This window comes from Diceros bicornis, chromosome 14, assembly GCF_020826845.1.
Source record: "Diceros bicornis minor isolate mBicDic1 chromosome 14, mDicBic1.mat.cur, whole genome shotgun sequence".
Lineage (NCBI taxonomy): Eukaryota > Metazoa > Chordata > Mammalia > Perissodactyla > Rhinocerotidae > Diceros > Diceros bicornis.
This window is the reverse complement of record NC_080753.1, coordinates 24,198,625-24,212,592: the sequence shown is the minus strand read 5'-3', so window position 1 is coordinate 24,212,592 and position 13,968 is coordinate 24,198,625. Positions and strand designations below refer to the sequence as shown.

At 40.7% G+C, this 13,968-nt stretch overlaps 1 protein-coding gene across 1 annotated transcript in view; it reads left to right on the top strand.

Annotated features, from left to right (window-relative positions):
- Positions 1 to 13,968, top strand: part of LOC131413683 (adenylate cyclase type 10-like) — a 44,147-nt gene that overhangs the window by 19,902 nt on the left and 10,277 nt on the right. Inside the window, exons 10-21 of the mRNA XM_058554424.1 lie at positions 516 to 592; positions 697 to 886; positions 1,352 to 1,407; positions 2,145 to 2,298; positions 2,457 to 2,646; positions 3,727 to 3,813; positions 4,999 to 5,270; positions 5,796 to 5,932; positions 6,633 to 6,761; positions 9,347 to 9,619; positions 10,799 to 11,128; positions 13,303 to 13,381. Coding sequence (XP_058410407.1) covers positions 516 to 592; positions 697 to 886; positions 1,352 to 1,407; positions 2,145 to 2,298; positions 2,457 to 2,646; positions 3,727 to 3,813; positions 4,999 to 5,270; positions 5,796 to 5,932; positions 6,633 to 6,761; positions 9,347 to 9,619; positions 10,799 to 11,128; positions 13,303 to 13,381 — 1,974 coding nt within the window. The remainder of the gene's footprint in view (positions 1 to 515; positions 593 to 696; positions 887 to 1,351; positions 1,408 to 2,144; positions 2,299 to 2,456; positions 2,647 to 3,726; positions 3,814 to 4,998; positions 5,271 to 5,795; positions 5,933 to 6,632; positions 6,762 to 9,346; positions 9,620 to 10,798; positions 11,129 to 13,302; positions 13,382 to 13,968) is intronic.

Here is a 13,968-nt window from a genome sequence, read left to right as displayed (position 1 = left end):
GTACAGTGGAAATAACATTGGTCTAGGAGTCAGGAGGCCAGGATTCTCATTCTGACTCTACTATTGACTTTTGCTGTATAACTCTGGGAAAGTTAATTAACTCCTCCAGTTTCTTTTGTCAAATGGGGTTAAAATATTTGCCCTACATACCTCACATGTTTGTTGTTAATTATCCCTCAAAGGATCAGATGAGGTAATCAGTTTGACAACACTTCAACAAGCATATATAAAGTATCTGACAGATATAAGGTATTTTTAATCTTTTTACTAATAATAACTCCCAAACTAAAACTCCTAGAGTAGAAGGACCACTTTGTTCCTTTTAGCTGTCTCCCTAATTTTCAGTACTTTGTACCCATCGTACCCATCATGTGATGTAGATTGACAGCAACCTCTGGCCTTTTCCATTCTGAGCTCTACAACTAGACTTCTGGATGTAAGGAGTGACAGATCTAGTGCCTGACTTGGAGGCTTCTGACTGTGTATTTACTCATTGTTGCTTTTCTGATCCCCAGGCTTGTTTCCATCAGTGTCACCAGTGGACCAGTATTCTGTGGCATGGTTGGGGCAATAGCAAGACACGAATATACAGGTAGAATAGGACATTGAACTGTTAGCTCTGTGACTTAGTGGGTGAAGGTGGAAGAGGTGGTACAGAAATTCTCCATCCTTTTGTTTACTGTCTCCCTGACACAGTTGTTGGCCCAAAAGTGAGCCTTGTGGCCAGAATGATAACTGCTTATCCAGGTTTGGTGTCCTGTGATGAGGTAACATATCTTAGATCCATGATACCTGCTTACAACTTCAAGAAACTCCCAGAGAAAATGATGAAAAACATCTCCAACCCAGGGAAGATGTATGAGTACCTTGGCCATAGAAGATGTATGTGAGTGTCATTGTATGATAGTTATTCCCATTTCTTTTACAGAATCAGGGCATAGGAATAATCATTGTTTAATTGTATGTATTACAAAGAAAGATGTAATAAGAGACATAAGAGGAGGGTTTAGTGTCTGAGATATTTAGCTCTTAGCTAGTTCCTCAGTAAACTTGTTGCTATCCAAGAGGAAGACAATAGCAATAGGTCACTAATGTAGATGTTCTTTCTCTTTGTGTATTTCAAAATTTATTTACTTCCCTGGGCCCGGAACAATCAATAATACTTCTCTCCTTCCACCTCCCCAAAATTTTTAGTTTTTTTACAACTCTTTTATACAGAACTCTGGACCTCTTCAGTTGTCTGAAAATACTTGCTTATGAGGATAATTTGTCCTCTGTCTATTTAGAGACGTATTATCCATCTATCTCAATCTATTTTTAATAGACACATTCTCTTTGGTTTTTTCCCCAGAATGTTTGGGAAGAGACATTTGGCCAGAGAGAGAAATAAAAATCACCCTTTGTTAGGTGAGCTTTCTTTTCTACCTTAAATCGTATTTTTTTCAGCTGTAGATGGTTAAGTATGATAAAAATTGCAAGACTAAATGCTTCTAAGCTTCTGTTAAAAAATAGAGAGCAGCCTTCTTAGTGAATTTATATTAATTTTGAGGAGGACTTGCCATTTCTTTTCCATGTTGAATGTTCACATTTCAGGTGGAGTCCTATCACTTTGCCTGAGAAGTACCACCATTTAGTAAGAATCTTTGTCCATCAGAGTTCAGCTATTGAGATCTGACCAGCTTGTTGTGGATCGTCTTCAGAGGGAAATTCCCCATCCTTAGATAGTGAAGATAGCATCAAGACTATTGCCACCCACACTATATATTCCCTATCTTTATATTTATTTTATCTCTATCTATTAGTCCATTATCTTCACATAGCAGTGACAGACTTTGAAGACTAAATGGTTATTATGAAAATTTTTACGAAAAGCTAAGATATAATAGCCCCCATGTCCATGTGGTGCCTAATTGTTCTGAATGTTATTACTTAGGCTGTGGAGCAAACCCCCAAGCCCAGCACACATTTCTGTATAGCCCAGAGTAGATTTTCTGGAAAGAGATGCAAAACCTCATCAAAGAATGGGATTCTGCCAAGGATCTGGGGGAAAAAGCCATTCTGAGACTTACCTTTGCAAATTAATTCAAATATATAGTGTCTGCTAAAAAACACAGGAGTATTAGATGCTCTCTGCCTCTCTACAGACCGGGAGAAAGAACTGGAAGCCTTCCAAATAGCCCAGCAGGGATGTTTGCACGAGAAGAAGGGACAAGCAGTTCTGTATAAAGGTGGAAAAGGCTATGGAAAAAGTCAGCTGTTGGCTGAAATAAACTTCCTGGCCCAGAAGGAAGGGCACAGGTAAAGCCTCTTGCTTTCTGACGTAGGAGTCTACTTCTCTTGGGGCTCCTTTCCCTTGTTGGTGAGACTCTTGTATCATTAGATTCAGTATCCTTTGGCTGGTAGAGTGAGTAACCTCTCTATGGGTCACTCCCAGTGACCATAGTAACATTCACCAGGGTGTTGCCATTGAAGCTGAAGGAAGCAGATTCCACGCAGTGCTTCTATGCCATCCAGACCCTCATGGCCATCTTCTTTGAGATTGATATATGCCCAGCCTATTACCGGCAAGAGTGCCTACACAAACAGCTCCGTGAGATGGTGGAGGAACGACTTCACTGCCTTTTTAATGACCTCTTCTTTGTGAAGGTAATGAAGGCAGTGGGTTTCTGAATTGAATTGCTGATGGTATTTTTGGCAGATAGTTGAACCTTGAATTGTCTTCTAATCTAATACCCTTAGGCCATATATATAGCCTAAGAACACATAGTTAGCAATGGCAGGATTGAAATTTGAAATCCCTTTGACACCAAAACCCGGGCTTTCTCCTTTTTGAGGAGAATGGATTCTAGGACTGACTTTGACACTTGCTAGTTGTATGTTGGGGCACAAATCAGTTAGCCTCTCTGAGCCTTAGTTTTTTCACCTGTGAAATGACAATCATAGTACTTTTTTTGGTTTTTTCATGAATTTTAAAGGAGATAATATATAAGGGCTTGCATTGTAAAAGTGAAAGTGCTGAATCTATCAGCACTGTCTGAATCTATCTCAGAAGCTTCCAGTGGTCTAGGGTTTATATGGTACCTAATAGTGAGCAGGCTAAGAATTCCCTGGTCCACAATTCCACTTATTCATCCTCCATTACTTCTAATCTACCCAGCCTGCAGAGCATTGCATTTAATGGAAAATAGAGAAAAGGAAAGTCTGTCTAGTCCCTCAGCACAGCCCTGCCTTAAGACAGGCCTTGCCTGGAGCTCTGGCCTTTGCCAAAGTGGTTGAGGAGTAACCTCACTTTGGCTCTCAGGACCATGGTAGGTCATGTGCTTCAGCCTAGCGCAGGAAACAATGTTAGGAGATATCCATTGCAATTCTTTCTTACAAGTCTCAGGCGCACATTGATCCTGGTATTCTTGGCATAACCAGGGTACTGGAGCTGTCCAAAGTGACAATGCCAAATCCAACCTGTCACTTTACTCCTTGGTCATGACCCTTTGAGAGTTTGCCGGAGTCTAGTATGGAAAGGAGCTATCTCGAACAGTCAATGGACTTTCAGTCTCACCCTGTGAACTACATATTGATGTTGGATTGGCGTTTATAACCTTATGCCCAATCCTGTAGAAACCCATTCTCACTCAAAATAGAATCATTTGCTATTTCCTTTGGAGAACCTGTGTATTTTTATTGGATTGTCATTTTGAATGTTAATATATGAATAATTTTCCTGGCCAGTTTCCCTTATCCTTCAGAGTTTCGCACATGGATGACCTGGCCAGACAAAAGAAGGTTAAAGCGTGTATCTTTCAAGTGCTTCAGAAGGTGGGTATTTTTGCTACATACCATTAACTCTTAATATGTGGCGATGGTTTATGCTCTTTTTAATCTATCAACATCACACCTTGACTTAGGCATTTCTTGGCCTGCCTGTTGTTGATATCTTCATTGTTTGTATCTATCTTTAACCTTGAATCCATCCTACAGCACAGCATATAAGAAAAGGTCTTTGCCCTTTCCTGATCCTGTTTTTTAATGAAATTTTAGTAGCTTAATTTAAAACAGCAGTCTCTAAATGAGGGTAGATAGCTATTTTACCTAGTATTTATTAAAAATACAGATACTCAGACCCTACTCAGAATTATGGAATCAAAAATCTGTGTGAGCAGAAACTGATGTAGCCATTCTGGAAGGCAATCTAGAAATAGCTAGTCAATTTTAATAAGATGCGTCCTCTAGACCCAGCAGTTCCACTCCTGGCTGTATATCCCAGGGAATATGTTCATTGCAGTGTGTGTTTGTGGAGGCTAGGGAGGTGTTTGCATGAACTCATGGATGAACACTATGAATTATAATACAGAAGTTAGTCCTGAATAAAAAGAGAGAGAAATAATGAGATCTGTAATACAGTAGCATTTACATAAAAACAATTTACTTGACAAAACAACAATGCACGTTTTGTAAGAACACAATACAAACAAAAGGTTAAATGATAAATGCATTAGAATGGTTACCTGCAGCAGTGGGGAGTGGAATGGAAGTGGGGAATGTGAATGAAAGTGAATACATTTTTTTAAAGTCTACTTGAGTGGGTCCTGGTAATTGGTAGTTTTAGCAAGTACTTCTAAGTGATTCTGATGTGCAGCCTGTTTGGAAATCACCTGTTTAAAGTATGAATTCCCACACAGTTTGAAGCTTTTGCCAAAATGAAATATTTGAAAGCTTCAAGTTTGATTTGGAGAACATTTTGATGCTAATTTCATTTTTCAGTTAGAGTATTTTCCTGTCCAGAGAAACTTGGTACATTTCTTTACGAGTTAGATGTACAGGCTGTATTTGTATTTATAAAGTAAAATATTACTTGGACTTAGGAAACATTTTACTCTGAAAACCCTAGCCTGTGTTGACAGTTTATTTAAATTGTTCATGGGAAATTCATGGTAGATTTGAAAATCAGGTGACTTCATTTCTTATCAGAGGTTGTCATTGTTTCTTTGCTCTTATTTCTAGGCAGTGAGGGAAACACCACTGATCTTCCTCATTGATGAGGCCCAGTATATGGATGCACCTTCCTGGGAGTTTTTAGGAACATTGCTCTCCAGCATTCCCATCATCATGGTGATGACATTGACCCCTACCTTCACCCTGTGTGGCTGGGCCCAGCACTTCCTACAGAGCCCTCAGGCTGTCCTTGTGCCCATTTCGAAGTTGGCAGCGACCTCACTGTTGAGAATGGCATGTTGGGAACTGGGTGTGGTGAGCATCCCCCAAGAGCTGCAGATGTGAGTGGCTAGGACTAGCTGGGCACTTAATTAAGGGAGGAGCCAGTGCCATAATATAAGTGAGAAGGCTCAGGTCTCACTTACCAAGTTGGGGGAGAGAATGGCATTAGTAACCATGATGAGGCCCAAGGCTAGATTTAAGGGTAGTCTCCTAGTACACCAGTAAGGGGCTACCTCCCTGAGCTATCCACCCAGGTTTTCACAGGACAGTTAGGACTTAATGTGTCAATTATATGTGGTTAGGCCAGTTTCTGCCAGGCCCTTTAGCAAGGGGACATTAGTTTCTTTTAACGTCAATAGAAGCAAAATAGTTAAGAAAGAAAAGTTACTACCAAAATACATTTCAAAGCCAATCAGAAAAATTTTTTTCTACATTTCTGTGCTGCTGCTTCCCTCTGTTAGTGTATGTCAACAAGAGCTGACTTTAACAAAAGAAGAACTATTTCTCAGTATGAAATACCCTTATGCTTGGCTCTCTTCAAGTCAGCTTCTTTAGTCAGCAATCCCCTACTTACCTCTCTACAGCTACCTTCTCCGCAGGTGCTTTGGAAACCCCCTGTACTGTGAGGTCCTTTGCCAGGACCTTCTCTCTAAGGATATATTGCTCTTTCATGACCTACAAAAGGAGGAGGAGGAGAACAGCAAGTGGGAGACCCTCTCAGGTAAGCTTAGCTTCCCAGGGTTTTACCCTGGTCCAGCTGCTGGAGTTCATGCTTCAACATGGCATCACCTGGCCCTCATGAGGCATGTGCCTATTCCCTGCTGACATTACAGGCGTGATTAGGCTTTCCTGGCTAAGCACACTATGCAGATAGTGCGCAACTATGGTGAAACCACTAAATAGCTGCCTCAGATAACTTAAACTGAGTCAATCAATCTACCATAGTTCCTTTTTGAGCAGCCCAGGAGGTAGGGATAGAAAAATAGGATTTATAAACATAAGAGTCCAATAGAGAGGATTTATAAATATGAGAGTCCAATAAAGAATTCCACATTACTGATGAAAAGGATGACTTGAGGATTTGGAGAAGGGAGGAGAGTGGGAGGGGGGAAAGAGGTAGAAGTATGTGTGAATCCAGAAAGGTATCCTAGAGCTCTGATATAATAGAAGGGAGGGCTGTTGGACGGTAAACAGGAAGAGTGAGCATGTTAGATACCATATGGTACAGCAACTGTTGTTAGTTTCTAAGAGAAAACTAGAGAACAGGCAGGACGGGTGGGGTAAACCACTTTAAACGTGATATGCTCCATTCATCTTCATCCTTTTAGTTTCTTGAGTAAATTCTTTGGTATTTTTGTGCCTTTAAAATTACAGTCACTGAGCGTGGTGTTTTCCTCAGTCATAGTCTTCTTTCCCTGCAGCCAATGCCATGAAGTCCACAATGTACAGTATTTCTCCTGCCAGCTCTGAAGAAGACCAGGAACTTTATGTCTGCACAGTCAAGGATGATGTGAACTTGGATACAGTGCTTCTCCCACCGTTGTTAAAAGGCAGGTCCCTTAAAGACCTCAAGTGAATCAATTACAGATGTCATTACACTTAGTAATTTGGTGGGTGATTGAGTATAGGTCTTTCATTATCATGGTAGCTTCATTTTCTTCTAAAAAAGAAATATGCCTTCCAGAAATAAGTTCTGGCACTGCCCCAAGAGCCCTTTAAAGACTTGTAATGTTATTTGAGTAATGTTCTCTTTAAGGCTGACTGATGACCTAGAAAAGTTTTCTAGTTATGTCCTGAATTTCCCTTTGTACATATTCCTGTGCTGGAGGAGACAGTAAGGAAGGGAGATATTGTTGCTGAAATTTAAGACAATCCATGATGCTAGTGAAGAGACAGTGTTGTGCACATAGCAGGAGTTTAATAAAAAGAGTACAAAGTAAGTTTATACTGACTGATGGGATAAAGAATAAAGAAGCTGTCAGAATTGGGTAGGCATAATTAGGTGGGAGATGTTTTTCTTTTTAGAGATGAGGAATTTTTTTTAATGTCTATTCAAGTGTTTGGTGGGCAGGGTACTATATTAAAGCCCTCTTGAGGGATATTATGATGAATAAGAATATCTTCAAGTCAAAGTATGGTCTTGTTGAGAATATAAGACATGCATATGAAATAACAGTACAGAACACCATGGTAGTTAAGAGCCAGCTCTCTGGAGTCAGAAAAGCCTGGGTACCATTGGCTCCTCTACTTACTGGCTCTGAAACCTTACATAAACTTATCTAAGCCTTAATCTTCTCATCACTTAAATGAGGATAATGATAGCCCTTACCTCTGTGGAGTTAGTTGAGGATTAAATGAAATAAATCATGGTACATAATAAATATTCCATGAATGTTAGCTATTATAAGCTATTCACTGTGGAGGTTTTAGGTTTATCTAGAGAGTTCATACTCCTGCATCCACAATAGGCCACGCTTGCTATTGGCTTTACTGACTTAGAAGCATAAGGGTCAGGAAACACAGCATGCTAGCAGAGCAACAGCAGGTAACCAGCAGTTTTCACTACTATTCTCTAGAGCCTCAAGGAATAGCTTAGGTGTGGTGGAATGAGACCATGATGGATGGGTACTTAAAAGCCCCATCTCCCAAGTAGGAACTGGTATCTCATGTAACAATCCTGTAGACATAGGTTCCAGGCCCTACAAGGGACGTAACCTGTTACAAGTATTACAACACCCAAGGAAGCCCAAAGCTGTGGCTTACCATCGGGTATTTATAGTTCATTCAGTTTTCCTAGTCCAAATTCAAATTCCAATCAGGGATCATTCTTAGCATAAGCAGTGTTACCTGGTAATTCAGCTGACATTCTGATTTTATCAGGATCCTGGGAAACACCTAGCAAGTGAACCCAAGTTCAGCATTGTCCACAGGAAAGGAAAAAGGATATGTTCACTCATAAGCTAAAATGAATAGCTCAGTCAGCAGTCCTTGGTCTAAATGAAAGGCCAAAGCTAGATTATGAAAGGCCATATAAGTTATAAAAGTATTTAAGAAAGGGACTGAGGGCTGGCCCCATGGCTTAGCGGTTAAGTGCGCGCGCTCCGCTACTGGCGGCCCGGGTTCGGATCCCGGGCGCGCACCGAGGCACCGCTTCTCCGGCCATGCTGAGGCCGTGTCCCACATACAACAACTAGAAGAACGTGCAACTATGACATACAACTATCTACTGGGGCTTTGGGGCGGAGGGGGGAAAGGAGGAGGATTGGTAATAGATGTTAGCTCAGAGCCGGTCTTCCTCAGCAAAAGGAGAAGGATTAGCATGGATGTTAGGGTTGATCTTCCTCACAAAAAAAAAAAAAAAAACCACTTTAAAAAAAAAAAGAAGGGGACTGACATGATTATATTTGTACTTTAGATATATAATTCTACCACTAGTTAATATGTTATTGAGATAAGAATGAGAGGAAACTAGAGATGTTCAAAACAAGGTATTATAGTGATCTGGGTGAAAATGGTTACTTATACTAGAATTGTTTAGGAGGAAACATATTCAGGAAAATATAGAAGGAGGATGAGTAGGCGACCAGTTGGTTGTGAGGAGAAGAAAAACGTTCAGAATTATTCCAGGATTTGGGGCTTGGTGACTTACTGGTTCAATACTGACTGCTTTAATATATGGGTCAGAATATGGAGAGATTTACTAAAAAATGGAGTTACTTAAGATCTTTACAATTATCAGAGATTTGGGACCAGGAAGCCTGGCCTCCATGTTTAGCTGAAATGAAAATAAGAAGAAAAGGGTCTGAGTACTTACTACTCATGAAAACGGGAAGGATTGTTAGTATAGCTGAGTGATTCAGAGCACAGCTTTGGATCTCCCAACAAAAGGTTTTGGTGACCATGGGGAGAACAGTTTCAGTGGTGTGGTGAAAACCTGATTGTTGTTGCTTGAACGGTGAATGGAGAATGAGGACATGAGGATAAGGCTCTTTCAAGAGGTTTGGTTGAGTGGAGAAGGGATGGACCAAAAGCCAGCCTTTTTTTTTTTTTTTTTATTTAATGAATAGGTTACCAACAATGTATTCTATGTTTGGAGAAAGCTTGTTCATTGCTGACATTTATTTTTCCCCCCCAGAAATAGCAGTAAACCAACTGGATCAGTTGAGCCCAGAGGAACAGTTACTCCTTAAGTGTGCTGCAGTCATCGGCCACTCCTTCCACATAGATCTGCTGCAGCACCTCCTGCCTGGCTGGGATAAAAATAAGCTACTTCAGGTGCTGAGGGCTCTTGTGGATATACACGTGCTCCGCTGGTCCAACAAGAGCCAGGAGCTTCCTGTTGAACCAATATTAGTGCCTTCCTCTATCGAGATTATTAAACAAACCAAAGAGAAGAGGAGAAAGTCAGGTATGGAAGAGCTACTCCTTTGTTCTCAGGCCTGAGCAGAGAGCCTTGGGTGGGGGTAGCTGTGTTCAGAGAGAGCATCAATATCATATATCAAGGGCCAGTCTCTTAAAGCCTGTGGCTAGAAGATGGGGGGAAAATGATTATTTTAATCATAACGGAGCCATGGTTTAGTGAATGAATAGCCTGTATTCTTCAGAATTGTCTTAATTTCAAGAATTCTAACTCCTCGTTAACTCGTGTTAAATATTTGTGTTTTTGATTTTTGGTTCAGAAAATATTGCCATAATCTCTTATTGGCTTCTAGGTATAAATAATAAGAAAAAAAGGGTAAACTATTCCTATTTTTAGACATTCACAAGGAAGATAAACACATGTGGTATTGAAACAGACATGAACAAAGCAAGATATACATTAAATAGTTTGCAATCTCAGATTCTCCACGTGAAAGAATAAAATTGTGGCATAGACTACCCAAAACACATATAATTAACAAATAATTTCCCTTTGATTTTGAAATATGTTTGGGCCTTATTTTTGAACAGAGCATTTCTGATGATTGGATGTTTATAATAATTTGTAGTGAAAAGTTCAGTTAAGGGGCCGGCCCCGTGGCTTAGCGGTTAAGTGCTCGCGCTCTGCTACTGGCGGCCCGGGTTCAGATTGGGGCGCACACTGACGCACCACTTGTCCAGCCATGCTGAGGCGGCGTCCCACATACAGCAACTAGAAGGATGTGCAGCTATGACATACAACTACCTACTGGGGCTTTGGGCAGAAAAAGGGGAAAAAAAAAGAGGAGGATTGGCAATAGATGTTAACTCAGGGCCGGTCTGCCTCAGCAAAAAGAGGAGGATTGGCATGGATGTTAGCTCAGGGCTGATCTTCCTCAAAAAAAAAAAAAAAAAAAAGTTCAATTAAGGAGAAACAACCAAGAAATCTTTCCAGTGTAATTCTATACCACTGATCATTTCTTCCCTATTGTACTTTGTGCTAGATATGGTCAATATCACTCTTATATTGGTGTAAAATTCTTTATACAAAGGAGGCAGTAATACCAAATAGGAATTGTAAATGTATAAAGTTTTCTTAAAAACTAGCAGTGTGTGCTTGGGAGTTTGCTACATGGTAACATAAAAGGACTTTAAGGGAGACTTTCACTTAGATTTTCCTGTATTTCAGATGCTGGCTTTCCTCTCAGGCTACAAGAGGAACTCTCCCTACCTCAGACTGAGTTGCTAGAGTTTGGAGTGCCTCTATTACGGGAAGCGGCTTGGGAACTGTGGCCCAAAGCACAACAGATAGCCCTGCACCTTGAATGTGCCTGCTTTCTCCAAGATTTGGCCTGCCGCTGCGGGAGCTGTCATGGGGGGGACTTTGTCTCCTTCCACCGTTTCGCCATCTGTCCTACTAAGACGTCCAGCAGGACCTCCCAGTTCTGTAGTTACAAAGATACCGGCTCAGTACTAACACAAGTGATCACAGACAGATTGCAGCTGCCTTCTCCCCAAGGTAAATCCAGGGGGCAGAGGGAGGACATGTGGGCAACACCTCTCTTTCTTCTTGTACTTGGAGCTCTTCATCCAAAGGTGAAATCAGAGTAAGGGAGAAAAATAAGTGGAAAGCCATTTATCCATGAAGTACTAGAAATAAGAAAAATGTAATCTCAGAGTTAAAAGGAACTTTAGAGATCATACTTGCTTTGGTTGGCAATCTTGGGCAAGTTACTTAGCCTCAATTGAGGAGAATAACAACACGAACTTCATAGAGTTGTTGTGAAGATTAAATGAGTTAAAATATGTAATGTGCTTTGAATAGTGCCAGGTACATGGTTAGTGCTCAATACATTTTAGTTATTGTTTTTATTATTGTTACAATTATTCGGCTCAGTACATATATATGGAGCCCTTCTGTGTATCAGATGCTGCAACTAGGTGTTGAGAATACAAAATGAATAAGCCTTAGTACCTGAAATAATCAGGTTTTTTTGTGTGACGCAGACATAATAGAGAATTCCAATATGGTATGGTAAAGGCGATGAAAATAGCATACATAGGGGTTGGCGTATCTAGAGAAGGGGCATTAGCCTAGTCTGAGGCATGAGTAGGAGAGGATTTTCCCTTGAAGGAGATAATGCCAGAAGTGAGACTTGAGGGATAAGTAGGAGTTAGCTACTTGAAGAAGCTTGGAATAGTGGACAGATGTTCCCCAAAGCCTGTATCCCTACTACCGCGTCCCAGATAAGAGTTACCCTCTTTGTTTTAACATCTTCAGTTAGCTTACCTTACAAGATAGTCCATTTCATTGTCAAGAGCTATTAGAAATCTTCTTTCCTCAAGACGAAATCTACTTTCTTGTGACTTCACTCATTTTTTGCTGTGCGTTCTTCCATATTTGAAGACAGCTGTCAAGACCCAACCAAATCTTGTCTATTTCTACTTTGATAGAAGAGAAGTTGGTGTTGGTAGGGGAGAGGGACATGGGAGAGAGGGGGAATTGTTGGCAGTAAAGGACTAAAGTGAAGGAGTTGATCTGTGATCCTAATACCTTCTCTAGCTATAACATTCTGGTAACTCTATGAAGGTGGACCAGTGACTTGGAGAAATTGGTCATTGGCTGATGAACTCTGTAGGCATTTGCACTTTTGTACTTTCCAAAGGTGAAGAGGAAAATAACAGTGAATGTCCTGGTCTGGTATTGTGAAGAAATTACGCTATCATTCACATTTCCTTTGTGGCCTTTTGCCTTTGAGAGATCAATGTCAGCTTTAGATTGGACAGTCTGGTCAATATATGTGAGAGAGGCTCAAGGCCTTCCTAGCACAACTGAACCCTGAGGAGGCTTCCCAGACCCAGGGCCTCGGTTCATGGCCATGCAGAACTGCACAAATCTAGAGGCTGCTATTCACACAGGCTGTGATGTGATGCCCCTGGGAATTGTGCATTGCAGTAGTGCTGCCAAACTCCACTTTCCTTAATTACCTTAACCTTTCTTTACCTTACCTTTTTTGATCATTAAATAATCAGAGAGCTAGTCCTTTTGCTTAACACAATCCTCCCTGTAACAGTTCTCTTAGGCTCCTCTTCAGTCCCACCATCAAGCGTCTGAGCCCTGATAGGTACTGTCCACACGTCATTCCCAGTCTTTGCTTTTGATGTGCGAGAAGGCAGCTGCAGAGGAAGAGTCTTATCTGGAGGAGAAAGGCTATTTAAGGCCAACTAGGTAAAGCTGAAAACCTCTGCTGGCCACTGTGACTCTAGTGGACTGTGGCATCTTGTGCCCTCATGATTTGCTTCACTAGGTCTTAGGCTCTGTGGTTCACTCTCATGTGTCATAAACCTGATCCAGATATATTCAAGGATTTCTACTATTAGAAGTAGCTGTCAAACCAGATGAACACTTCCTTTATTCATTTCTTTAGCGAACAGAATTAGGAACTGGTTTGGGTGGTTTGAGAATGCAAGGAGTTACTATTTGAATCATAAATAGTTGCTATTAAGGAATTTGCAATCTACCATTCTAATTTTGTGTGTAAGCTAATATTAAGCCTAAACTTACCATTTTTTAATGGGGGAGGCAATTAGGTCATGAACTAAGCTGCAGAAGAAAGGTAGTCAGGAATTTAAAATGTCCTCAGTTAATACAAACATGGATAATTAAAGATAATCATATTTTTCTCCCTACAGATAGTTTTCAGTTCCAGACAAAACCATCCAGAAGTCAACCATCCAGAAATCAGGAGGCCTTCGCAAGTGAACACTGCAGGTAGACAGAGATGCTGAGACTGGGCATGGAGGGGGCCAGAAAGTAAGACACAGATGACCGTTAAACTGGGGCATTCACCTCTCCTGCAGACTGGGAAGGCATCTGACCACCCAGGAGTAGTGACTCTTATACTCAGCCTAAAATTCAAGTTAACAGAGATTTGGAAAGGGAATTTTTATTCTTTGTAGGGAAATTATTTCTTAGTGGTCAAGAAAAACTTTATTTAGCAGTTCTCAAATGCATTGTACGCATAGCAGATTTTCTTAGCTATAAATTTGCCTTCTCAATTATTTTTGACCCAAGGTGACATTAAAATGAATTTACCTTTCCTAACCATGTACCTTCTGGTTTCCTAATGCCTATCCCATCAATTTTAAATGTCCTACCTTGAGTTCACCAACCACTCTAGAGTTTCCTATCCCATTTATCCAACCTGATTTCCTCCAGTTTTCAAACAAAAATCTATATTTGACATGAATCAGCCCCCCAATCACCTGTGTGTCTTTGCTCACACAATTCTCCATCTTAAAAATACTAAATGGCCTCCACATCCTTCTACTTATCAGAATGTTTGCCATCCTTCATAG